This window comes from Lissotriton vulgaris, chromosome 9 (genome assembly GCF_964263255.1).
Source record: "Lissotriton vulgaris chromosome 9, aLisVul1.2, whole genome shotgun sequence".
NCBI lineage: Eukaryota > Metazoa > Chordata > Amphibia > Caudata > Salamandridae > Lissotriton > Lissotriton vulgaris.
In genome coordinates this window covers 1,048,147,544-1,048,175,203 of record NC_141697.1, presented here as the reverse complement: position 1 = coordinate 1,048,175,203, position 27,660 = coordinate 1,048,147,544, and the positions used below count along the sequence as shown (strand labels likewise).

Below are 27,660 nucleotides of genomic sequence, written 5' to 3'. Positions count from 1 at the left end.
ATTGATCCTCACCTTCTAGCCAACGTAGAAATTATGTATTCTATGCATATTGTATACAATTTCCTGTCACAGAATACTGAGCAGGCTTGGGGGAGCCTAACTCAAGAATGCAGTTATGAATGTATATTTATAGTGTTGTTAAAAAAAAAAAAAAAAAAAAAAATATATATATATATATATATATATATATATATATATATATATATATATATATATAGATATAGTATTTTACGTGCCATGCTTATATTTCGCTATAATGTATCGTTTTATTTTATGTGCTTTTATGGCCTCTATAGCCAAAATAAAGATTTTTTTGACTTTTTGACCAAATGTAATTTTAATCCTTAAATATTTGTTGTCCTCTGTCGAGATTTAAATCAAATAAACTTAAACTTGAGAGGGAAAAAAATTGAGAGGTATAAAAACAAATATGTGTTACATTTCCGAAATCACCGAGACTTAATTTTTAAAGCAAGCTAAAGAAAATATACAACTTATCCTACCCAAAGAAAAATTCGTAATTACGACTACATCTCTATTTCAGAAGTTGAATTTATTATTTTCTTTTACAGAAAGATCACGCTTAATCACCACTAGCATGGCGAACTAGTATTTTTTCTCTGTCTGTAAAGTCTATATTGACAAAACGAAATCGGACCCGGAAAGACGTGGTGGAAGCCTCCATCCTAATCGAGGGGGGAATCGAGATATTTTTAGGCAATACATCGGAGCACTTGTTATAAAAAAAATATTGTACCAGCAAAGGCCGTTTTTTATTGTTGATGTTCATAAATATTTCAGCATGTTAGAGTGTGCCAGGCGCTCTTGATATTGGACATCAGGCTGTCCCCTAACAATTGTTATGGTATAGGCCGAATCCCTGCCCGTAGAACGAGTTCTGGGCATTCTTTGGGCTGGACGTATACCACCTCTCTGATTGGTCAAGATGCGACACACGTCGTCTTTTCGTTTTGGAAGATCATTGGTCAGGTCGCAGCAATTGGAGCTGTGTGCAAAGCGGAAGGGGGGTCAGGGGGAAAGGGAGAGGGCGAGAAGGGAGGAGGCCCGTGGGAGCCAGGGTGTCGTGTGCAAACCCGCGTGTGGCGCAGCGGAGGAGGAGGAACCGACAACAAACAGGGGCGTAAGGGAGGAGGCGGCAGGAGGAGGTCGACGGAGTAGGTGAGCCGTACAGCTGGGACCGGGGAACCGGTGGTCTGTACTGGGCTGCAGGCACTGCGCCGCCGCAGTCAAGGAGGTCAGGGAGGCGGGAGTGAGATGGCGGCGCGCGCCTGCCACTGCGTCAGGCCTTTGCGCGCGCTCACTCCAATGTGGGCGGTGGAGGGAATATGGCGCGCGAGGCAGTATTGCACATCGGGACAGGGACGATCCACCACGTGAAGCCAAACTGGCGGGGGCGGTGGTGGTGACACTGCAGCAGCCTATGTCAGTCCTCCTTTATGAGCAGCTGAATGAGGTCAGAGGCCGGCCAGGGCCCTCACTGCCGCTACCCCCGCTAGCTGTTGCTCGTGCTCGGCTGGGGACGCAGGGCACCGGACCGCCCCCTGCAGTGAGTATTGAAGGCACGGGAGGGGCGGGAAGCCCGGGTGTCGGGGATATTCATTGAGCATGGGTTCAGGGAACACGTCCGACAAATGAGGGTGACCGATCGGTACTCTTTCTTACCACGTGACTGTATAGTGGGCCTTACTTTGCCGCCACCTCTTTGATTCCCTCAATATAATTCCATTGCTCATTTTATTTATGCCAGTAGCGCATTCACCTGAAGCATGCCAGTACTTATTTCTAGCAGTCACCGTAACCTACGCGATTTGTTTACTTCTCCACGTCTCTATTTCGCTCGTTTATTACACATGAATTGGGATTTAGGAGGGCGCACTTTACCTTCCAATGTGTGCCCTTGAGCTGATTTTTTTTTCTTAATAGTTTTATGTTGCTCTCAGGTTCCATTTGTCACGTAAGTCTTGACTAGCCATCATCGCTTTATTTTCGTTAAACTCATGTCTTTTAAGTGTGTAGGTTTTGGTTCTTAGGCCTCGTTGTCTGTGTTCTGCTGGCCCCATGTGTCTAGTTGCACGTGGCCAATGGGCATTCCCAAATAAGGGCACGGCTAGTTTGACAGCTGCAGAAAGACTGCTGACCGAGTTTAGCTATCTTGTTGATTTTAGGAGCAAGTGTTTGCGGGGGATGTCTCTTACACAAATAGTCTTGATCGGCGTTAAGACAATAGTAGGTTCTTTGAGCCCAAGCGCCGCCACCTGTCAAATCTTAATGTATACCGAGCCGCCTCCTGTTCCAGTGTTGCTGTTTTCTGTTGGTTGGACATACTACATCCATCCAAGCATTTGGGTTGTGTCGTATTAAATGCTACCATCTACACTAAGCCTTGTTTTACATTCTGTTCAGTATAACTATTTTTAATGTCCACTAGTGAAGTGGTTTAATACAATCTTTAGCCCCTTTTGAATAAACTTGGTAACATTTGAAACGGTTGTTAAACTGCAAAGGCCCAACTGCGATGCTACGGACTTTAAGCCGTCGTGAATATTTGTGATTTAGGGTTCTTTAATGAAAAACGTTTCGCCGTTGAACTGCTATAAATTCCACTTAGTAGTGGAATTAACGTCCGCATAAGACCAAATACTTCGGGTTATATGGCGAGCTAATACAAATATGTCCTCATTGTTACTCGTTGCATTATAATGTTGAGCATACATTTTGAGGTAAGGATTCCAGGTGTTGAGATTTTTGTGCCAGATCAGGTATCTGGCATATATTCATCATTAATTTCTTATAGAGCACCATTGGAAAAAGTGTTAAATCCCGATAGACCATGCAAAATCAAAATGACAGGTTTCTTTTGCAAGAAATGGGATTTTTTTCAAATGGTTTCTCCAAAATAACATTGACGGGTGCTTGCCAACCGTTGCGTTGTATTGTATTGTGGAGTAAGAGCGCTGTACCAAGATGCACTTAACTAAGGTTTGGGTTATTAACTAGCAGGAAGAGTGTAAGAGAATGGATAGCTGATTCGTGATAATGGGTGCCTGCTACAAGAGGAATTATACACAATGGCATGTGGGCTAAGGTCTTTAATCATGTGCCTAAGCAAGTGATTGACTCATATTGTAGCGCACACATTTCCCATTGATACATTTGACATGTAGCGTCACGCAACAGAATTGACAATGGCACGACAGCGTAAGTATAGTCAAACCATTTATCTCCCATCTCTTAGTTTCTACTATCACCCAAAACTGGTTCTCTGCCACACCTCATTAATCTACCCTACTCTTACATTGTGTCCTAATGGGGATCTTTAAATTTGTTTTACTGCTAGTGTACCATGTCCACTCTTGGTCTGAGATCATACCATGTGTTTCATCATAGCCCTATGGAATCTTATCAAAGGGGGCTGGCAAGAGCTGGTGGGCCCAGTGAGGTTTCTATTTTGTACGTAAAATTCTGTGATGAAGTCTTCCAGTGGTACATATTGTATTTGCGCCATGAAACGCATGTGCTGTAAACACCAGTTGATGAAACAAAGCAGGCAAAGTACATGATAGCAATGAAGTCATTGCCAAAATTAACCTTTAAAAACACAAGGCAGCATCTTTCAAGGTTGTGCTGATTAGATTAGTAGATAGATACATATTTGTGTCAAGTGATTACAAAAAAAACCCCACTAGGATGAACCCCGTGGCATCCCTCACAAAACCTCCCACAACATACACTATCTGCCCCTAAACCAGTTCAAAGGCTGTGAAAATCATCAAACCACTGGAGTACATGACCGCTGCACCTTCTTGGGTATTCCCACATCTCCTTTTATGAACAATGAGAACCAGGGTGTCACAAACATAGCCCATGTTAGGCCACACTAACAAAAGATAAGAAACCTGTGAGCGTACACATTGGCAACCAAAATATGAACAACATCAACCTATTCACAACAATTATCCCACATCGATTTATTTCTGATTGAACAGTCTCAACAAGACTGAAAACAACCTCTTGCATGTTGACGCCCCATTGCAACTTTAATAAAACACTGAGTGACCCCAGTAAGTCTGACCTAACTGAAACAGAGTGTAGTCTAGAAGAAATCATTTTTTTAAAGTAGCATTTGATACAGTTCTTGTGGGAATTTAAGTGGTATGTTGGTAAGGGAATGACCCATGCATGGTATATGGGTGAATGACTGTTTGCAGCGATGTGTTGAGTCTTTAGTGTGGCCAGACTGTCTGTGTCCGTGTTGCCTCCTGGTCCAAAGTTTTGCTGCTGTGTCAAACCAAGAACCATTTGCTGGCATCCCGTTTGTATGCCAGGTGCTTGTACAGCGAGCCTGTGAAACATGGGTGGTGATAAAACTTTGAGTATGGAAGACAGTGGGTCCATTTTGAATGCCCCTGCTTTAGCTTGGCACAAGATAGTATTTTTTTCTTAGACGGCGGCAGTAGATCACCTGCATTCATGTGGCTGGAGGTGCAGACACGGAAGTAGGCCTTTTCATTTAGGGGCTCCTTTATCATTCTTCCTGATTACTGCCATTTCAGTTTGTAGTGGTGAAGGGTGGGACTGTAGTTTCTTTTTTGCAAGGTCAAGTTTCTAGGTCGGGTCCGCCCTTTTGTGTCACTGATTGCTGCGTTAGAGAGACTGATGACGTCCAGGTGCCAACATGTCGCACTTAGTTGCGCCTATTTGAGTGCTCCTGCTTGGAACCAGTCCCTTTCTGTGAGAAGCACCCGTCTACACAAATCTGTGCCTGGAGCAGCCTGAGAAGGAAAGTTGAAAGAAAACCCAACTAAACATGTGATCTAAGGGTCCTCCTAATGTCCAGGAGTCTGCTTGCTGACATGGGGAAGTATTGGGTATGACCCTTCCAAGATGTGTGACTCTGCATAAGAAGCCCACCTTGTTATTGGTGTGAAGAATGCCCAGACAAAGCAGGCTGCACTGGAGTGTGAATCCAGGAGTGACTAGTAATCCTAGTGAATCTCTTGGTTTCATTGCATAATCTTTAGAACTGTCCCTAACACTTAGCCAAATTGAGTGTGGCTGTATCTTTTGTTGGCTGCTTTGAGCTGGGACCTCCTTCTGCTGCCAGAAGAGCTTGGACCCGCTTCTGCTGCCAGAGAAAGACATGTTGCTGATGAGTGTAGGCTAGTTGTCTTGGGGGAACACAACTACTCGTCACCTGTGAGCTAACCCGAGCCGCCCTGAAATCCTCAACTGAGAAGCTGGCCCATGTTATACCACTTCCCACCACTGTGATCATCTCAACAATGCTGGTGTGTTGCAGATGAATGGATCCCAGTCAGCCTGGGGAACTGGAAAGACATGTTACAGCTGAGGTAACCTGGTTGGCTGGGCAAGCTGCAGCTGTTATAGAAGCTGTACAGTTACCCTTGGATCTGCTATTCTGCAATCATCCGTGGACATGGGCGAAAAGGACAGACGCTCGCCGAGAAAATTATGGGCAAGGATGTGTGACTTTCTGCACAGCTTAAAACTGGGGTAAGAACTATTGAATTGTTTGCACTCCTACATCCAGCGGGGTGAATAGTGACCTAATCTGCGGCTGTGCCTAAATCATGTCTCTGACAGGGAATGTGAGGGACTAATTGCTTGGGTCACCTGTGAGGGAAGAAGACTACTGGTTAAGGAGAATGTAATGCACTGAGAACACATCCCTGCAGTGTATTGAATTTAGTTTCATTGTGTGCTTAAAGTACTTCCTTTTATAGAAAGACATGCATAGGGTTGAGCATTAAGTTATTGTGCCTATTGCTTGATTGTGTTCGGAGCTCTAGCTCCCCTCCAATCTACTTCCTGAGAAGCTGTTGACTGCTCAGCCTTGTTATTAGGCCTGGGTGTAAAATTCCATTCAGCTTGCGGAGTTTGAGGAATTTTTCCCGCTCTGCGTAGAATTCTTGAAAATTCCACGTAGTGGCGCATGTTTTTTTTCTGTCTAGCTGCTCGCCAACATTAAGTTGGCAAGTGAGGAACATCGCACGCTAGACAGCCTCTCAATGAGATTTCTCAACGTGGACTGTCACGGCGGGTCGCTACCGCTCGTGTGAGGAATCTGCCGCTCAAGTAGACCCATCTACTTGAGCGGCAGAAAGAAGCTGCACCCTTTTGTGCTATGCATGGTGCCGTTCACGCTGATTTTATAGCGCAGTACAAACTTCAGACGCTAAAAATCCGCGCAAGCAGCTCAACTTGCCTCAGTCCGCAGAGCAAGGTGGAGTTACGCAGAACTTCAACCTGGTCTACTTGTTATCACAAGAGTCAGGCATGGAAAAAGCTATGCTTTGCCCAGTTTGTCGAACCATTGTTTGATGGTCCCATTGGTTGGCGCACAATAGCCTGTCTCTACCCAGTGCCATCTCAAACATGATCTGACATGGCATATGAAATGAGCATTGGTAAATGCATTTTCGTCTGTGATTAACAAGCTTTTTTTGTTTTAAGTTGCAGATTGCTGAGTAGTTGTACAAGATAAGTTGCAGAAAGTCTGTTAACTTGTTATTACTTGTTTATGTACAAAAAGGCAATATATTGTGCTGTTACTAGTCGTATGGTGCTATGAAAGTAATAGCAAACTTTTGAAAAATGAAAGATGGAAATAATAGAATTATTTGATGTAACAAATATTATGTGTTTAGAGGAGTTCTGACAACTTTTGGCTCCGGTGCCACTGCACCATTCAAATCAGGACCCTTTTGTCTGCATGGTAACTGCACTTGTGCCTGCCGGTTTAGTAGTAAAATATAGTTATTATTAGGTGTTTAGAGGGGTGCCTAGAGCATTTGGTCTTGGTGCTACTGCACCATTCAAATCATGATCCTATTGCCTGCTAGATAAATGCACGTGTAAATGTCTTGTTTGGTAGTAAAACTTAGCAATAATCTAGATTTAGTGGAGTCCCTAGAGCTTTTGGCCTCAGAGCCACTGCGCCTGCTGCACCATTCAAAGCAAGTCACTTTTAACTGCAAGGTAATTGCAATTGTGACTGCCTGTTTAGTTGTCAAATATAGCAATATTATGTGTTTAGAGGAGTTCTGACAACGTTTGGACTTATGCTGTTTTGAAGACTGATTTTGGGGCGAACAATTTTTACATGGCCCAATTTGTGAACTGACCTTTGCTGAAGACCATTACGTCTCTGTATGAATGAAAGAGCCCTGAAGAAGTTCTCATGGCTACCTGCTGAATTGAACGAAACGCGTTGGCTGCTTGTTTGGGAAATTTCGTATTAACTTGAAAATATAAAGGATTGAAAGAAATTTAAAAAGGACTGAATAAGCTCATTTTGTTTAAGTGCACTGCTCTATATGTAAAACATTTATAATAGAGAACACTGCATCTCTGACTTCGAAAATCCTTTCAGGTGTTCTATGTTACCGTTTTATAAACATTAAAGTTTTAAACCATATGAAGAATTCTTAAGTGAGATGGCCAGATAAGTGCGATTGCGGGCTATGAAAGTCCTTACCCATACTGTCTCTCCTCCCACCTTCCCATTCCTAGTTGACAGATCATTCCCATTTGTTAGTTTGAACAATGCTTTCTTTCATACCTCAATGGTAAGTTTCAGGACCACTTAAAATAACCTTTTTAGTGGGTCTCTTGCGGTCCAGTTTCCCTTCTGGAAATGTTTTGGTTAAGAAACATTGATTAGAAATTAGCTAAGCATTACCAAATAAATATTCAGTGGTTACCTCCATTCCAAATGCTCATCAGCATAGCTATTCCTCGAGCTTTTGTTTATCTGTCAGAAATCAGAATCAAATTGGCCTCCTTTGCCCAAGCTGAGGTACTGTTTTGTTTTTGTTTATTTCGAAGTACAATATATTTTCATCAGCCAACGATTGAAATAATGCAGGCTACTTTCTAGTAGAGGACATATTTTGTCTTTATGTAGTAATTAATTTAGGGACTATTTTGGAGCGCACAGGGTGCGCCTCAGAAGGCCCAGCAATGCAAACTAAATGGGATTTCTAGACAGACCGCTACTTAACTTTTGTCCACTTGGCGTTCCCACCAAAGAGGCTCGTTACTTACAATGCAGGTGCAAGAGTTGTGACCAAATGGATATTAAAGGATGTCGGTGCCTCCATCAGTGGAAAGGTCCATGTTGTCTGTGAAGAACTTTAAAATTAATTTTAATTACTTGGGAAATTTATTTAACAACAAACTGAGCTGGGTTCCTTTGATGAAGGCGCGTGTTCAAAGCACTAGCCGATCTATAGAGGGTCTATTTCGTTTTTGTAGTAAATTAGGACAAAAACCAGTTCCACACTTAAAAACCTTGTATAGAGCAAAGTGCCTATCTGTGGCCACTTATGGGGCAGGGGTATGGGGGACAGAAAGTCCAGCCTTGATTCAGGTCATGGAAAATAAATTCCTAAAACGTTTATTATTAGTCCCACCAGGTTCATCTTATAGTTTCTGCCACACTGAGATGGGAATGGAATATGTGACTGACATCATCCGTGTTTCCCCTTTATTATTATGGGGCAAAGTATGGCTATCAGAAGACCTTCAGCTCTCAAAAGATATCCTCCAGGACTGCAAAAATCTTGAACATGCAATGCAGATCCCATGGCTTTCATATGTTAGTGACACTTTGCATAAAATTGGTTTGGTGATTATTAGTATCTTCGTGCGCCCATATCTTTATGAAAATTGGTTTGGGCCATTTGTATGTAATCCCGAAAATATGCAGGGGGATATAAAAACTTTAATTAAAACAAGTTATCGTAACAGCTTAAGCATGCTACATTTAGATCAGCCAACAAATTGCTTGGGTAAATTGAAGGTCCAATTTTATTTAACGTTTACTACTCATGTGCAATGGCACTTTTATCTGACAAGGTTTAGATTAAACGCACTCATTTTCTTTTTGCCTTTCCTAAACAAGGGGGTTGGTGTGAGAGGCTGCCCCCTTGTCCTTGTGATGACAAAACCAGTCAAAATACTATTAATCTTGTTCTTTTTTTGTCCTCTTTATAAGGAACCAAGAACCAGGTTTATTATGCCTATCCTAAAAGGTCGGCGACCATGTAACTATAAAGAGGGTTATGATTATTTGTTATCGTTATCATCACCTGGAGTATGTTTGCGCCATGTTAAGCTTCATACGACTGTCACTGCAATTTAGGAAACAGCACTGTTAGTTTGGTTAATACCCTCTTTCTGCCATCGGTATAAAATGAACTAAAAAACTAAAATAAATGTCATATGTTGGTACAATTGGTCATATGGTATAATAATATTCTTTGGTACAGGGTGTGATTAATTGATAAATATGTAATATTTGTATAACTTCCTTTTGGAATTTTTTTATCTCCATTTTAGATTTTTATGTACAGATTGTAGAATGAATTATCCCGACCTATTGGTGTTAATGTTTTTCTATTTTAAATTAAGGTCTGTACACTTTTGTGATTCTATAATTTTGAATCGAATAAAGTTTATGAATCGAATCGACTGTGAAGAACATTGATAACAGCTGGGGCGAGTTTTTGCAACACTTGTGTTTGGACCGATATTTGTACGCCTACATTGTAGGATTGCCTTGGGTTAAAATTCTCCCTTCGCCCCCAAGCCTATCCCTTTTTTTGATTTATGGAAAGCGTGTATTAATCAGCCCTCAATTTCCTTAAGTTTAGCATGCTAAGGAAGTTAACAAAACGTCTTGCAATATTGAAAATGTTTTACTTTATTCTAATGTTCGTTTTTTTTCTAGTTTTCCTTATGTTTGCCGCCCTTAAGAAGAATCGCTTCTGTTTTGTGGAGTGTACTTTTAAGTATTTCTAGGGAAATAGAAGTATAAAACGAATACTTCGTTCTCCGTGCCAGTAACATGTTTCTTATTATTCGTTTAGTACTTCTAACTAACACCATGAGCAGCAACGAATGCTTCAAGTGTGGACGTTCAGGCCATTGGGCTCGCGAGTGCCCCACTGGAGGTGGTCGGGGGCGTGGCGGACGAGGCCGCGGTAGAGGTGGCTTTACTTCTTCCAGAGGTAATTTCAAAAGGCAACGTTTAGTCCATATAATTTTATTTGTTTTAGTTGGAGCAACTCAAACAATAGTTTCTCCATGCCCCGGTTTAAGCGCATGCTAATGTATACAATTTTTTTCTTAGACATATGCTACCGTTGTGGAGAGTCAGGTCATCTTGCCAAAGACTGTGAACTTCAGGAAGATGGTAAGTGGAGTTTAATATTCCCAGTTGCAATTGAAGGCGTGGATAGTGATTTAAGCATAACACGTAGTCCGAACTGTTAAAGGCTAAACCAGTTATAATTTAAAGCAGCAGAATATATATTTAATTATACATATAAATAATAGGAAAAGTGGGAATGGGCAATTGGTGTCTGTAGGGCGTTTAGTAGAGGTGGAAGCATAAGGGGGCCAGGGCAGATTTATGGGAAGGAGGATGGGTATAGACTAGCAGCTCCAATAGACCCGAAATTGTGTTTTGAGAAATAAAAGGCAAAGCAATTGAGAGCAGGTCTTAAAGGTATAAAGCAACATTTTGTGATGAACCATTTGAATGGTGCGGAGAATCCCGAGAAGATAAGAAAATATTGTTGCAAATACTAGACAAAGTTAGAAGTCTGTGGGAATGGCATTCCAGCAGGGTTGACTAAAATATTACACTGTATTTTATTGTCTTTTAAACAACATTTCCCTACTCCTTACAAGGTCCGGTGCACTTTCATTGGTCGAGTAAGATGCACAGTGTGTCTTGCCTGGTTGTTCCAGCATGGTTTTAATGTGCTCTGTGGCAAGTTATGGTGTTGTATATGAGATTCAGATGCTGGCTCTTGTCATGTCACCGGTAACTTGTTGGTGTGCCTAAGTTCGGCGTGCAGCAAAGGTATGTGTAATGGATAGAGGTGCTAATGCAATGCTTATATTTGTTTTGCAGGCTTACACAGGTCAGGGACTTAGAAATATAATATGACGGCATTACTTGGGTCCCTTAAGAGTCTGCATTGATGAGGCTAGGAGTATCTAGACATTACTGAATCTGGAATTATGCGACCACTGGAGACAATAGAGGTGGAGCATAAGGAATGCAACACACTACAGTAGTTGGGTCTATAGGGTTCCTAGGAGTTGTGAAGCCTGCTCCAAAGTGAATAAATGTCAATGGGTGCTCAAAGTGTAGGCATCAGTCCGGATGTGTGGATGGGAGGCAGCTAGTTGACAGAGGTAAGCTGGATGGCAGAAATATGGGTACAAGAAATCAGTAAGCAGTAATGGCAAACGGACCCCTCAAAACCTTAGCATGCCTTAGCTTAGAAGATGCTTCCACAGCCTCTATCACCTTTGCCCGGGACTTCTTGAGAGGAGAGGTTAGATGGGTTAGTGAGCATCAGTCAGCAGAAAGAGGTGAGGTGGGGGCATTTGGGAATGGCGGTTGATGTGATCCCATAAGGCCAATGTAGTCACGCCTGGGCTTCAGAGTGTGTGTAAAGAGCATAAAGAGAAACTTGAAAAAAAGCAGCAAGGGTAATTAACGCATTTTGCCCAAACATCTTAAATAACTTAAAAAGCACAACAAATCTACAGTTTTACTGTCCTTTTTCCCTCTCCTTGCTGTAGAATGAGTTGTTGATTATCAAATGTTCTCTAAGGAACTGTTTATCAAAGGATGTGGTATGAAGGAGAGGGTTGATGTTTTTTTATGTTTGGTTAAGATTGGAAGATTTGGAGTCTGGGGTGACTTAAACTTTTAAAATAGTTCTTCTATGGGATGTGACAGGTGGGCTGGTTATGAAGCGTACCAGAGTGGCTAGAATGCAGGATCAATAGTAGGTGTGGAATTGGATAGTGATTTGGAGAGAAGTATGGATCAGGAGGTTACCTTGGCAGGGTAGTGTGTCTCTGGGCTGATTACTAATGAATGGCTAGAGAGAAGTGCTTATTTTAGTTAAGATTAGGGCACCACAGCTATAATGTAAAGGGGGGGGGGGGCTGACTGGAGTGTAGTGCCAAGATTGTATTGCATTTAGAGAGAACGTTGATAACAGTTCTGTGAATTTTTAAAGGGCTATTAATAGTTTGTTCCCACATACTTTGTATGTGGGTGGGGATTGGGTACATGAGAATGTCAATGCTTAGACTGCTGTAAAGTTAGTAGTGTATGTATGAATAAGGCATGGTTGGTGTCGGCAGGCAGCTTTCGGGACAGTGTCACTGTTGTCTAGCCAAGTTTCGGATGCTGTGATGAAGTAGAGAGGTGAATGAGAGTCGAAAAGACAGTGATGAATTGTTATGTACCAATGTTATGTGGCATGTAAACCAGCCAATCATGAACAGGTGAGATTTTTTTTTTTGCAGCTTGTCCTGTTGCGTGTATTAATATTCATACATTATGGTAATTGGGCAGTAATGACATCCATATAATGAAAAAGCACCAAAAATCCCAGCAGTGATCAAGATTCAGCCTGCGAACTACTGGTGCAAAAAGTTGTTTTGCAGTTAAAACGTTCTTATTAAAGCTACTAAAAATAATGCTGTTATAGACACTTGCGGCTATGTATTGATGTGCGTATGATGCAAGTGGTGCTTTTTGTTTTGAAACTATGTAAAATGCATTTTCTAGTTGGATTTGTTTCTCAGATTATATTTATTTACTGAGAAGGGATAGATGTTGACTTGTTACACCAATAGTTTCCCAGAGGTTAATATCCGAACCTGTGCCTGCCGCTTCCAAACATTTTGCAAGAGGAACTAGCACCTTCAGTTCCGGAGAGGTACCTCATCACAGAACATTGGGGTGTGTTGGGGTTGTAATGACACTACACACCTCCCCGCTTAATAATAATTTATTATGAGGTGGTGTGAAGAATTTCTTGCTTGTTGCGTAGGTAGTCTAACAGTTCATCAATTCGTACAGAAGGCGGCAGTCTGCTTATTGTTAGGCATCCTTAAGCTTCTGGCTGCTGACCAAGCCATTGACTAAGCTACATTGGCTTCCCATGAAGAAGCGTATTGCCCTCAAGGCACTTTGTATAGCTTTCACGGTATTTACTCAGCTCTGACCCCCATCACCCGAGGCCAAGTTTTCGTTGGTACACTCCCTTCAGGTCCCTACGTTCATCTTCTGCAGGTAATCTATTTGTTCCCAGAGGCAGAAGGTCAAAATGGATAGTAGAGGCTTTGTTACCTGTGCCTCCAAACTTAAGAATACTCTTCTCCCTGATCTGAAGAAAATGACTACTGCTACCCTTCAGGAAATATCTGAAAACTTGCCTTTTACATCATTAGGTCGCTTTATCGTTGTAATTCCTTTAATTGCGTTTAGCCTAATTTGGGTTTAATTTTATCTGGAATATTGTGTTCATGGGGCATAGTTTTTTCGCTGCCACCCAACAGATGTGTTGTACTTGTTTAAATAACTAATTCATCTGATGAATAAGTCTGTGCCCTCGAATGTTATAGTTGCTGTTTAATTTAAGCAGATTTAATTGAACAGAAGAACTGACTGAGATTGTCAAGTTGTTTGTTCATTATCATATGCATGTATATATCGCTCTCTGTAATGTGACTTGTGTAGAGTTTATTTTAAGTTATGCCTTTCACGTATATCTAGCCTCCTCAGATAGGTTAATGTAGGATTATAGGTAGAGTTTGAGATCTTGTCCTCCTCTCCGGGGGCAGTAATAGCCAAATCTCTCTATGCATCCTTCCTGTACTCCTCTCTCCCCTATCTATATCGCAAACTGGAAAACCATTTAAAAATAAAAATATCACATTTATTTGGGAGTGCTAAAGTCTTTAAAATATTGATATGATAATCCTGCGAAGAATTACATTTTATTCATCATTTATACTAGGGCTTAGTATAAATTTACCCATATCAGTTTTCATCCCAATACCTTCTCAGTCTTAAATAGTTTTAAAACTTGAAACTAGCACAAGTAACTAACTTTAGAATGGCATTTTCGCTTCAAAGGCCAGAGGATTGTTTTTCTTCGCAAAGAAAAAGTATTTAAGAGTATTGGCCATTTTTTTGTAAAGACAGGATTCCTCTTTATGTAAGCAAACCTGGATACCTTTTTATAAAGAAAGCAACAGAATTGGGTAGTTCATATTTTCACATTTCTGGTATGTACGTTGTACTTTTGAACACGCCTCTAGATAACTTGCTGTGTTTCGAGTTTCATGCTGGAATCTATTCAACGCGTAGTAAAAGTGGTTTGTTTTTTCGCACTGTGGCCTTTTTTGTAGCCTGCTACAACTGTGGCCGGAGCGGCCACATCGCCAAGGACTGCAAGGAGCCTAAGAAGGAGAGGGAGCAGTGCTGTTACAATTGTGGGAAACCAGGACACCTGGCTCGTGACTGTGACCACGCAGATGAGCAGAAATGTTATTCTTGTGGGGAGTTCGGACATATTCAAAAAGATTGCACCAAAGTGAAATGCTACAGGTACAGTTTTTATTTAGGAACAGAATAAAGCAGTTAAGCAGTCTAAATATCTCAAATTAACTTGATGTACAGAATAAACTTTGGAGTTGTGTTCAAGTGTGAAGGGAAACTGAGAATGTGGCATAAATCTTAAACGTGCCAGTGTATCAATATCGCTTTTTTCCAAATTTTACAGGGTTTGCCTAATGAGTAGATCGAATCTGAAATTGCTTTATTTAGGATTTATATATTATATGTAACCCATATATCATGTTTTCTTTCTTCATGTGATGGCTATAATGGCTGATCTTGGCACGTATACTACATTGCAACATTATCTACCTTCATGGCAGAGAGCGGGGGCTTGGCTGAAATAAAATCATGAAGGTTCTAGTAAGATTTGAAGGATCTAGTAATATGTATATATTGACTGGCAATTGTTTAGTAAGAATTTGAGAAATGCTATACAAAGGCAGGCTTCACGAAGTCTGATCTACTACCGTTGGGTTGCTAGTATGTTTGGAATACATTTGCGACTTTAATGGAATTCACAGTGAATCTCAGGAGTACACACATAAATTTACTGTAGTCTTAGATTTTCACAGTTACTCTATTTCGTAGAATGTGCTTATGGAATTCTCACCAGTCATAAAATGAGTGAGTAAATGGTGCACTTGAGCATAATTACCTTTCTCGTTTAGAAGACATTTTCTTGACGAGAAATTTCCCTGCCACCCCATATCAAATATGTTCATTGGAACCTTGTACTAATTTTGAAAGATCTGTACTCCTGCCTTTCATCAGTATTACATGTATGTTTCCCCTATTGGGGAGCGTACCTGCAAGAGGCTGGTGAATATCCATAAGGTTACATGCTGGTGTGTTTTCTCTGCATGTGCAGGATGGTCCTACTTCACCTTCACCCCTAAATTAGTGGTGGTGGAGAATATAAGACACTGCAGTACTTGAATATTTGCAAACAAAATAATTAACGGACAGAATGCAGAACAATGTCATACATTCTCCTCAGTACAGAGATGTGGACCTAAATCCATCGTTGTTTTGCTCCCCATACCATTCCAGTGTGAACCCAGCTATATGTGAGCGACCCATGACCCTGTCTTCAGGCAGGTTGCTCCCCCTCGCCGCACAGCTCCAACCCTGAGTCTGTGTGCATCTGCTGCATGTCTCCTCCGCTGCCGCAGGTTCGAGGCCCCTCGGCAGTCCGGTACTGACATATTTTGCTCTTAGTTTTATTTTGCTCCCTTGTCTAATTCTGTATTGCTGCCTTGTCTATTTTCGGTTGTGTTGATTTTGCTGACTTGGGCCTTCCTTCGTTTCCCCCCTGTGTTTTTCCTCTATGCCCCAGTTTCCGCGGATGCGTTCCAAGCGACCACGACCCCCTGGTAGCCCATTCGCTACCCCACTCCTGCCTCCCAGCTGCTCCTCCTCCCACCTCCCCTTATATTACGGCCACACGCCTTAGGCGAGCCAAAGGCAAGCCTGTCTGCGCCCGTCCGCACCTGGACCGTGCCTGGCGCCAAGACACTGCTACGGTGTCAGCACCCTCCTCGCTCTCGACACCGGACGATCACACACCTGCTTCCTGGCCTCCCCGAAACACACACACAAGGACCCTTCTCCTGCCGGAACTGCAGCTTTACCAGCATCCGACCCACCAAGACACCCACTGAGAGAGGACGCCACCACCTCAGATGCATTGTACTCAACACCTGCCACTGCCGCAAACATGCTGTCGAACTCTGGGACCTACTCTACTCCACCGCCCCAGACGGCGCCTTCCTGACTGAGACCTGGATGAACCCCCCTCTGCACCTGACATCTCCATAGCCATCCCTGACAGCTACAAGATCACCCGCAGAGACCGCACCAACGGAACCAGGAGGAGGACTCTCCATCGTCCACGGGAACACCCTCAGTCTCGCCAGCAACGGCTCCACCCTCCGCACCGCCGAACACCTGCACTTCCAGATCCACACTGATCCCAACACCTCCCTCAGAGGAACCCTCGTCTACAGACCCCCCAGGACCACGACCACGACCACAGTTCAGCGACTCCATCGCCGGCTTAGTCAGCACGCACGCTCTGGCATTCAAAGACTACATCCTCCTCGGGGACCTGAACTTCCACCTAGAGAACAGCGACACCAACTCCACCACCCTGATTGCTATCCTCGGACTCAGACAGCTCGTCACAACACCCAACCACTCTGCTGGTCACAAGCTTGATCCCACGTCTCCTTCAGCCACACCACCGAACTCAACTAGACCTACCATCACTGCATTCACTTCACCTTCCGGAAACCCACCACCGCACTCAGTAGATCCCAAGCCGCTGCTGGAGCAAAGTCACCGAAGACCAGCTAAACACCACCTTTGCCCGAAGCCCACCTGTCGACCCCACCGACCCAGACACAGCTGCCCGCAATCTCACAGTGGATCAACGACTGCGCCAACACTCGCCCCAATCAAGAAACCCTCCAACAGACACCCCAACAAGAAAGCCAGTTGGTTCACCGCGGACCTCCAGGCCTCCAAGCAAACTTGCCGAAAACTAGAGAAGAAATGGCACTGCGAACAGACACTGGACAGCTACGCGGCCCATAAGAACGCCATCCGCAGACACCATCACCTCATCAGATTCGCCAAAAGGGCCTTCTTCAAAGACCGCCTAGACCACAATGCACACAACAGCAAAGAACTCTTCAACATCGTGGAACTCTCCAACCCCCAGCGCAGACATTCCATCTTCGCAAGACCCGTGCGACTCCCTCGCCACCTTCTTCCACCGGAAGATTACAGACCTTCACAACAGTTTCAACACTCTGACCGCCCGACAGCCACTGAGACCGCCGACCCCACGGCCACCATCCACACCACTCCTCACCTGGACTAACATAGACGACGACACCATCAAAATCAAGAACACCATCCACTCCGGCGCTCCGTCAGGCCCATGCCCACACAACATCTTCAACAAAGCCAGTGCCACCATTGCACCCCATCTCCACAAGGCCATCAACATCTCCTTCGAGACCGCCACCTTCCGAAAGATCTAGAAGCACGCTGAGATAAAAGCCTTACTCAAAAAACCCAAGGCTGATCCGAAGGACCTCATGAACTTTCAACCCATCTCCCTGCTCCTGTTCCCTGCCAAGGTCTTTGTGAAGACCGTCAACAGACAACTGAGCCGCTACCTTGTGGAGAAAAGCATCCTGGACCCGTCCCAGACCGGGTTCCGTTGCAACAACAGCACCAAAACTGCCATCATCGCTGCCACAGATGACATCATGGCCCTGCTGGACAACAGCGAAACCGTGAACCCCATCCTCCTGGACCTGTCAACCGCCTTCGACACTGTCTGCCACGGCACCCTACGCACACACCTCCACAACGCAGGGATCCGAGACAAAGCACTGGACTGGACCACCTCCTTCCTCTCCGGGAATACCCAGACCGTCCGCCTCCCCCTTTCCCATCCGAAGCCACCGAGATCATATGCGGCGTACCCCAAGGATCTTCCCTCAGGCCGACACTGTTCAACATCTACATGGCACCACTCGCTCACGTCACCCGACTGCACGACCTCAACATCATCGCCAACAACACCAGCTGATCCTCTCCCTCACCAAGGACCCCCTCACCGGCAAAACCAACCTCCACGAAGGAATGAAAGCTGTCGCCGAGTGGATGAAGAACAGCAGTCTGAAGCTGGATTTGGACAAGACGGAAGTCCTCATCCCCGGTTCCACCCCCTCTGTATGGGACTCCTCCTAGTAGCCGACCACATTGGGAGCTGCACCAACACATACTGACCACACACGCAACCTAGGGTTCATCCTCAACTCAGCACTCTCCATGGCCAAGCAAGCCAACGCCGTCTCATCCTCCTGCTTCAACACCCTCCGCATGCTCTGCAAGATCGTCAGGTGGATCCCCACCGAACAAGAAAAACTGTCACCCAGGCCCTCGTCAGCAGCAGGTTAGACTACGGAAACTCCCTCTACACAGGAGCCTCGGCCAAACTCCTAAAACTACAACGCATACAAAACGTCTCTGCTCGCTTTATCCTAGACATCCCTCGCCGCAGCCACATCACACCCCACCTGAGAGTCCTGCACTGGCTTCCCGTCAACAAGAGGATCACCTTCAAGCTCCTCACCCACGCATAAAAAGCACTCCACAACACCAGACCGGCATACCTCAACAGACGACTCACCTTCTACACCCTGAACCGCCAGCTCTGCTCCATCGCCCTCGCCACCGTTCCCCCTCATCCGAATAGCGACTACCGGCAGCAGATCGTTCTCCCACCTCGCCGCCAAAACCGGGAACACCCTCTGCATCCTCCTACGGCAAACCCAGGACCTACTTACCTTCAGGAGGCTACTCCAGACGTGGCTTTTCAAGCAGTAGCAGCACCCCTCTTTTTCCACCCCCCGTCTCCCCTCCGCCCCCCCCCCCCCTTACCCGCGCCTTGATACCCTCTCGGGGGAGTAGTGCGCTTTACAAATGTACTGATTGATTATGTAAATCAGTCTAGACCCTGCTCCCTATGGGAACAGGCCAGCTCGAACTGCCAGGCCAAGTCCTCCCTGGACTGGAAACAATCCTCTTATTTATTTTTATTTTTAAAGTTTTATATAGCGCGAACAAGATCTTTGCAGATAGAGCGATTTACAAAGCAGGGAATACCAACACAAGAGTGAAGCTCAGGTCATTAGGGAGTAAAGTAAAACAGGTACATCAATAATGCAAGTATTCCAGATAGACGTGTGCATATATAGTCAAGTAAGTCAATAATACAGGTAAAACACATAGTCGCAGGGATCATGCAGAATAATACAGATTGGTGCAGAGTCTTTACGGATAACGTTAATAGGTCAAGTGTATTTGGCCATGAGAATAGCTTTTACTTCTTTCTTAAAAAGTGTGATGGAGGAGATGAGCCTGGTTTCGGGAGGGAGTGAGTTCCAGATCCTGGGTGCCATTCCTGAGAAGGAGCGTTTATGTTTTTTCCTTACGGAATATTCGAGGTTTTAGCAGAAGATTGTTAGTGCCTCTAGTGTAAGAATTGGCTTTTGTAGTCTGGTCTGCCCTGTTCCCATGATGCACTGGGCCAGGGACAGACTAATTTGCATACAGCCAGGTTCTGAAACTGGGATGGTGCAATGAGCTAAAAAACGGTGTTGGATCTAGCCCTGATCTCTTGACTGGGTGAGAGTACTCTGCTTAATTCAGAGACTCTGTCCATCACCACCCCTTGTTGTAAATTATCTAGTGTTTCTAGAGCCGCCAGAGATTGACAGCTTCTGAGCGAGGTATCCGGGAGAGCTCAGATGTACAGCCTTGTGTGTCATGCAGGCGATTTTCAGGTGAATTCTAGCTTCCAAAGGCAGCCAGTTCAAGGATTTAAAGTCAGGGGAGATATGAGAGTGTTTTTTTGACCCCGTGATGAGTCTCGCTGCAGCGTTTAGAGAAGCTCTTAGGGGTGCAGTAGTGGTTAACGGAAGACTACAAAGGGCGATGCTGCCGTATTCAATTTGCGGGATTACTAGAGCTTGTACTGCATTTTGGAAGTCTTTGGCTGGCAGGAAGGGTTTAAGTTTCCTCAGGGTATTGATTTGGAAGTTTGCTCCCTTAGTAGCCTTGCTGATATGATGCTGCATATTGAGATTGGAGTCGAGAGTTATGCCTAGAGATTTTGCGGAGTCTACTATGGTGGGTTGGACATTGAGTGCAGTTAGCTGTTTAAGCCAGGATTGAGTGGTAGAGATCTTCGCGGGAGGTGAGATCAGAAGGAACTCTGTTTTCAGAGCATTGAGTTTGAGATGATTATTGGCAAGCCAGGATTGAGTGCTTCTGATCGTTGAGGTCAGGAGTAAAATGTCATTGGGGGATTGTAATTTGAGATATAGTTGGGTGTCATCTGCGTACATGTGAAAAAGTACATTGGATGCTTGTAGCAAGGTAGTGAGAGGTTCCATAACTAGATTGAACAAAGTTGGTGATAGGGAGGATCCTTGGGGGACGCCTAACAACACAGGTATTGGCGAGGACATCAAGTTGTTACTCTTGAATTTCTGTGACCTGTTGTGTAAAAAGGAGGTGAACCACTTGAGAACAGTCCCAGATATACCCATTCTTGTGTTCAAAAGTTCGAGTAAATTCTCATGATTAACAGTGTCGGATGCTGAAGAGAGATCAGGAAGTATGAGGAGGCAGGTATCATTTTGATCTAGGATTTGAAGGGCATCATCAATTATATGAGTCATAGCAGTCTCAGTACTGTGTCCTGCTCGGAAGCCTGATTGGTGAGGGTTGAGGAGATCAAACTGATCAATGTGTTTAGTCAGTTGTAGTTGCGCCCATTTATCCAATTTGGCGAGAGTGGGAATATTGGTAATTGGACGGTAGTTGTTTAGGTCGGATGGGTCGGCCGTGGGTTTCTTTAGTAAAGGTGTGACTTGTCCAACTTTGAGGGAGTCAGGGATGGTTCCTTGTTGGAGCGAACTGTTGATAATTTTAGTCCAGAGTGGGAGGAGCCATGGAGTGAAATCTTTGACAGCGTTAGCGGGGAGGGGATCCGTGAGGTGATTAGATGGTTTCAAGGTGCTGAGCAGTTTGCCTATTTCTTCTTCGGGGTAGGTGTCAAAGGAAGACCATGTAGCATTGTCTTTTGGTTGGGTGCGTGTTATGCCGTTTGGTGTGGCGAAGAGGCTTGCGTCAGTGCGGAGGTCACTCTTAATGTTGTCAGTTTTTTTGGGTAAAGAAAGCGGCGAAGTCTTCACAGGAGGGTGCTTCGCACGAGGTGCTGAGCGGTTGGGGTTGTTCCTTGGCTTGTGTTCTGATTAGCTCAAACAGTTTTCTTGGGCGGTTTTTTGCTTGGTCGAGCTGGAGGCTGAAGAAGTTTGCTTTTGAGCGCTTTATTTTCCTGAAGTAGGCGTTTCTCTTTTTCTTCAGGCTTTTCAGATGAAGTGCAGAGGGAGCTGTTCTCCAGGTGTGCTCTGCCATTCGCATGGCTCGTCTATCTTCATTGAGACTCCCGCCGTACCATGGATTGGAGATTTTAGCGGAGACTCTTTTTAATTGCAAGGGAGCAGCCTCATTAATTATTGAGGTCATGGCGTTGAGATAGTGGTCAGTCAAGGATTGTACATCTGTGGCGCCCGTGGGAGGGAGCAGGAGGTCGCGGCTGTTCGGGGGTAGGGAGTATGGGTTGAGTTTTTTCAGGTCTCTTTTCCAGACTTTAGGTCTAGAGGATTGACCCGTGTTGAGTTTGACTTTTTCATTGATGTTGAATGTGACAATATGATGGTCTGACCAGTCACAAGGTTGGATAGACTCAAGCTGGATGGCGTCCTCTTTGGCGATGATCAGGTCGAGGATAGAGCCTTTCTCGTGGGTCGGGCTGTTGCATATTTGGGTGAGGTCTAGGGCGTCGAGGAAGTTTTTAAGACTATTTACCACCGCATCATTGCTGTCGTTCCTGTGGAGGTTGAAGTCACCAAGGTATATTTGGGTGAGCTGTCGTCCGGCGTTGGTTGAAATCATGTCCATGATTTGTTGGACGAAGGGGAGGTTGTCTCTGGGTGGGTGGTAAATGCCGTGAAGAGAGCATATCGGTTTGCCCTCACTGATAATGTCAAGGCAGATGTATTCGTAGGAAGTTGGGGAGGGTAGGGACGATGCGGAAACTTTCAGCACTGAAAGGTTGTTCCTGTGTATGCATGCGATTCCTCCACCTATCTTGCCGGACCTGTCAAGCCTAATGATGTGGTAGTTGGGGGGGAACCAGAATGTCCATTATAGGTGTAGAAGATTCGGTTAGCCAGGTTTCAGTCAAGATGATTAGGTCAAGGTCTAATGTTCGGATTAGATCGGCGATGGCGGAGGAGTGTCTAGAGGCGGATCTACAGTTTAGGAGAGTGCATTTGAGACTGGGTGTGTCAGGGGAGGTAGAGGGTACTAGAGAGATGGGGACTTTTCTAAGGTTATTCGGGACGGAGATTCTGTTTAGTGTGTAGGGTCTACTGGGATTTGAGTGTATCGTGGGAATGGGGAGGTGAGAGGCGGTTGGGTTGTTTAGGGCAGCTGGATCGTAGGAGCGGATGAGGGTGAGAGTGTCGAGATCCGAAAGAGGGTTGCAAGTGCGACTGGGGCAGGGATCGTTGTCCAGTGTGGGCGACGGGTGCGGTTGTTGCGATTGTGGGCATGGATCGCGGTCCTGTGTGATGGATGCAGCTTGTGAGCGTCATCCGGACGAGTGGCGAGCAGTTTGAGAGGGGGGGTGGTGGTGAGTGAGGTGTGTCTGGGGGGTGTGATGAGTAGCTCTTTGATGGTGTGAATGTCTTCTTTGATGGTGTGGATGTCTTCTTTGAGCTGAAGGAGGGAGAACATAATCTTGTCCAGCGTGGGATAGGTGTGAGTGCTGGGGGTGTCAAACATGAGTGTGTGGCTGACCTGGGGATTATCGTGCGGGAGGGAGGATGGTTGGTGTTCTCGAAGGGCTCCGTGTTGTCGTACGGGATGGTGCTAGGGAGGAGAGAGGGTATGGGGGCGATGGGCGTGGAAGAGGTGCGGGGGGTTTTGGAGGCGTAGAGGGGGGCATTGGACGCAGTCAGAGAGAGCGGGGTGGTGGTGGAGTGTATGTTGGTGGTGATGGGGGAGCCTGAAGGGTAGTGAGGGCTGAGAGTGGGGGGGGAAATGGGGTCGGGGATGGTCCTGTTGTGGGGAGGAGGAGTTATGTTAATTGTTGTGGAGTGCCTTGCATGGTTGATAAGCGGGTGGTAGTGGGGACTGAGGGTGGGGGGACAAAGGGTGGGATTTGTCGTTATGCGTGTCGTTCTGGTGCTGATCTAGGTTAGAGGAGTTGTGGGTGGGAGTTGTTATGTCAGGGGAGAGAGGAATGGGAGTGGTATGTGTGGGAGTCCAAGGGTTAGTGTTAGTGGGGCGGCGAGTGTATGAGGGGGAGCGATTTGTGACTGTGATTGAGGTATGTGGGGTGATAACAGCAGGTAGGTGATTGACTAGGGTGCTGGGGGTAGAGGTGAGGTGTGTGTCGTTCTGATGCTTAGCTAGGTGAAAGGGTTGTGGGTGGTGGCTATGACTTCAGGAGTGATAGTGCTGGAGGAGTTATGGGTGGAGGTCCGCTGCTTGGAAAGGTGCTCTTTGAACTTGGGGAACCGGTTGTCTAGTAGTTCCAGGCTCTTGTCTGTGGATTGAATTAGGACAATCCCGTTATTGTAGATGGTAATGGTGGTTCTGCCAGGGAAGAGTTGGGATGGTGTGATGGAGAGAGTTAAGCCATGGGCGGTTTTCCTGGTGGTGGAGATGGTGAGTAGGGTGAGGAACGCTTTTCTCCATTGAGCTCTGCGTGAGGTGTGGAAGATTAGGACCAGTTTCAGGGTTTCACACCTTAATCAGCCAGGCTAGCTTGACTTGAGTGGCATGGCGAGCACCGGACCCATGTCTGGTCATACCCGTCCCACTCGGGGTGACAAATGCAAAAAGAACAATTGATGGACGGAATGCAAAACAATGTCATACATTCACCCCAGTACAGGGATCTGGGCCTAAATCCATAGTTTCTTTTTGCTCACCATGCCATTCCAGTTTAAACCCAACCATATGCAAATCATTCTTGGTCCTGCTCCCTTTGGGAACAGTCCAGCCCGAACTGCCAGCCAGGTCCCCCCACTGGACTGGAAACAAGCGTCCTAGGACTGGTTTCGGGGTTTCACCCCTTCTCAGCCAGGCTAGCTTGCTTTGTTTGCCCGAAGTCGGAAGGGGATGCCCAGGCGTGGGTCCCTTGCTCACTTTCCCTCTGGATTGAAGCTAGACTGCCTGATGAGGGGTGTTACCCCGAAATCGGTTCAAGGATGATTGTGTCCTGTTCAGGGAAGACCTGGCTTGGCAGTTCGGACTGGACTGTTCTCATGTGTCAGTGTCAAGACTGATTTGCAAATAGCTGGGTCTAAACTAAGGTGGCGAAGTGGGCTAAAGAACGATGATGGATTCAACCCAGATCTGTGACTGGGGGTGAGTGTCTGAAAAGTTTCAGCGCTCCATCCATCTCCTTGTGTGTCTTGAGTATTTGTCATCTTTGCAAGTGCACTTAACGACCATCAAGCTCCACAAATTCAGATTCTGAAACTCCCTTGAGATTTAAGGTCACTTGAGTACCACTTGCTTGTACAAAAAAAGTTTAAGCGTTCGAAACCATCTTTTAGCTTACATGCAGATTTCTTTACTTTGTAGGGAGGCCATGCTCGTTCCATCTCACTGCATTTGAGAACAAACTGCAATGTGTGGTGTGGCACTGTTTTGCACTTGGGCTTTCAGGATTTGTTTAAGGAAGCATAACGAGCCTTTGTTTTTGAAGTTGTGATTGACACATTTTAGTCTCTTGACAGTCTAAATACCGAAGTTTTGGTTTTCACCTTGCAAGCTTAAGTTGCAAAATCTAATTTGAAAAAAGGGAATCTACAGATCCTTTTGAATTGCAGCATGCTTGATGTCGTTTTGACAAACATAAAGGAGAGGAATCAACTAGGTATTGGCTGAATTGTCTGATAGAACTGGCAATGGCCATTCTAAATGCTGTATCTTACAGAAAGTGATTTGAATTGATTTCAACATTTATATAGCGCACGAATGCCCCAGGGAGTTGTGCGAAAAGGTTTGCCGGAGATAACAAACAATTGACTTTAGTTGGAAAATAGCCAAGTGGGTACGGAACGTGTGCCCTTGCTAACTAAATGTGTGCAAGTTCTGTTGCAGTCTTACATCCCAGATTGTTTTGATTTTGCTGTTTGTTTGTTTCAAATGAGCATTTAATGTAGAAATTCAAACAGTTAATTAAATATTTGTATGAATGGCCTAACACGACTGTCCCATTTTCACTGTGGTAAACTAATTAAATTCTAAGCACAGGGCTAGTCGGAGTCTTAGTCTGATTAGAAATGCTGTTTTGGAGTATCTTTTAAAATGTATTTGTTTTTGTCCTCTTTTGTAGGTGTGGAGAAACTGGCCACGTAGCCATCAACTGCAGCAAGACGAGCGAAGTCAACTGTTATCGTTGTGGGGAATCGGGGCACCTTGCACGGGAATGCACAATTGAAGCTACAGCTTAAATAATGTCCTTGTCGCCCCTCCTTTTTTTGATTGATGGTTGTATTATTTTCTCTGAATCCTCTTCATTGGCCAAAGGTTGGCAAATAGAGGCTAGTCCCAGGCCAGTGAGCTTCACTTGACGTGCAACATGAGGAAAGGGGTGGAAAAATCGACTTTCTGCATTTAACTACAAAAATGTTTATGTTTAGTTTGGTAGAGGTGTTGCGTATAATGCTTTGTTAAAGAACCCCCTTTCCGTGCCACTGGTTAATAGGGATTGAGTGGGAAAAGTCGAGTCAGACGAGGTGACCCTCGCCAAGTTCTTGGTAGTGAGCCTGTGCAAGAGGGGTTTAGGAAAACTTGGGGAAGTGTCTGTGAACTTCCATAAGTCATTTATTATTGCAATGGTGGCCTTGGATTTACTGACTGCAACCTCTTCATACATTAAGTGCATCTGTATATCGGGCCGTACTGCAGTTCAAAGCAAGAGTGGGAGTAAAGATTCACATACCTGTGAGTGACCACAAAAGAATAATCAAGAATGAAAGTAAAATCTAATTTGGTTATTGAATGATAACTAGCATTGGAGATGACTGGTGCTCGCAGCAATGTTTTAAATGAAATATTCAGTGGAGTAAGGTAATCTAAACCATACATCAATACACCAGAAAAGACACAAAGAGCAGACTTGGAGCTATTAAGGAGTTAAAGAAATGTGTTTTCACTGAAATCAAGATGTTATTTTTGTACACTATATCACTTAGACAAATGTTTGAGTTTCATTTGCTTGTAATCAGTTTTTAAAATCGGATGGGAAAAGCAACTGAAGTCCTAGAAAATAGAAATTTAATTTTAAACTATCAATAAAGCTGGAGGAGGAAGGGGAGTTTGAGTAAGTTCTTTGTTGGTGTCTGTTTTGTTACGAAAAACATGGATCTGCAATGTTCATATAGGGCATGAAAAATTCTTTATGCACAACATGACACAATAAATGCTGGCATACACTGGTACAAACTGACTTTGATATGGATTTTATGTTTTGGATTGCATTTGTAATGACTGGCGGTAAGAGTAAATATAATTTAAAGTGAGGCCATAATTGTTCATTCTATAGTATTTAAGGGAGTATGCAATAAGACTAGTAATGTGTATGTTAATGGCCACCTGGCGGCAGTTTATATTGTAATTGTTAAATTTGCCATTGATGTTCTATAGATGTCAGCAAACGTCACAGTACTAGGCATGAAAACACTTAACTGATCTAAATGGCTAGAATTCTGGCAAGAGCATCTTGAGTTAAATTCACTACCCGTGTTACTATATGAAAGGTTTCCTCCATCGTTGAACCCTCCGTTGATTGACATGCTTGTGAACCTGGGAGGAGCAGTGATAATTTTGTATGAAACCCCTGTCCGTGAAGCCCAAATTGCTCTAATGTCTCTTTCAAAGCCATGTGGTAATTTTTTTTTCCTTTTCCAAATTGTGAGATAATCTTCTAGTAGGCAAGGCAAAAATGACTGTTTTATAACCAATATCCAAATTAGGTTCTTAATGATGGAATGATGGCTTCCATTTGAGGTAGCTTGTGAAATTATGCGGACGGTAGTGGGGAGTGATATTGATTTGCAATATACTATCCATTTTATACTGTACCTTCTGTTTTTGTTATACCGTCTTCACTGATGAAGATTGAATATCCTGCTCCAAAGCTGCATGAAGCAACAGTGAAAGGCTGCTACTCTGAACTGAGTTATGGATAATCTTCAAAATAATTTGATTTTGTCTGGGATCTGTGTTGGTCTTTCGATGAGTATCTGATGTTTGTATCTGCATGTGGGAGTCCAATAGCTATCACCTAAAACATTCCCTGGCATGCTTGGAGAAAAATGGTGTCTCCAATGGTGGTAAGTCTGGGTGGGACCACCAGGTAGGTGTGCCTGCCTACCAGTGGATTGGGTCTGGTATGTGGGTGGTTAGTAGAAGCTTGCTCTGATAGTTGCCACTGTACCCAAGTACAGTCAGAACCAGGTATTCCAGAAGAGGTAGAAAATATTGGGTTGAATATCTCA

General features: G+C 44.6%; 1 protein-coding gene across 6 annotated transcripts; it reads left to right on the top strand.

Annotated features, from left to right (window-relative positions):
• The first annotated feature begins 993 nt into the window (after nucleotides 1-993).
• On the top strand, nucleotides 994-26,487 carry CNBP (CCHC-type zinc finger nucleic acid binding protein). Of its 6 annotated transcripts, none has more exons than XM_086938977.1 (5): nucleotides 994-1,179; nucleotides 9,915-10,055; nucleotides 10,178-10,240; nucleotides 14,278-14,476; nucleotides 25,494-26,487. In XM_086938977.1, the coding sequence occupies exons 2-5, from the start codon at nucleotides 9,932-9,934 to the stop codon at nucleotides 25,609-25,611; spliced, it is 504 nt and encodes a 167-aa protein (XP_086795103.1). In that variant the 5' UTR covers nucleotides 994-1,179; nucleotides 9,915-9,931; the 3' UTR covers nucleotides 25,612-26,487. The 6 variants fall into 6 exon arrangements, with proteins under 6 accessions (XP_086795103.1, XP_086795102.1, XP_086795099.1 ...); XM_086938976.1 differs by having other exon boundaries at nucleotides 1,027-1,179; nucleotides 14,266-14,476; XM_086938973.1 differs by having other exon boundaries at nucleotides 1,027-1,179; nucleotides 14,263-14,476.
• The last annotated feature ends 1,173 nt before the right edge of the window (nucleotides 26,488-27,660 follow it).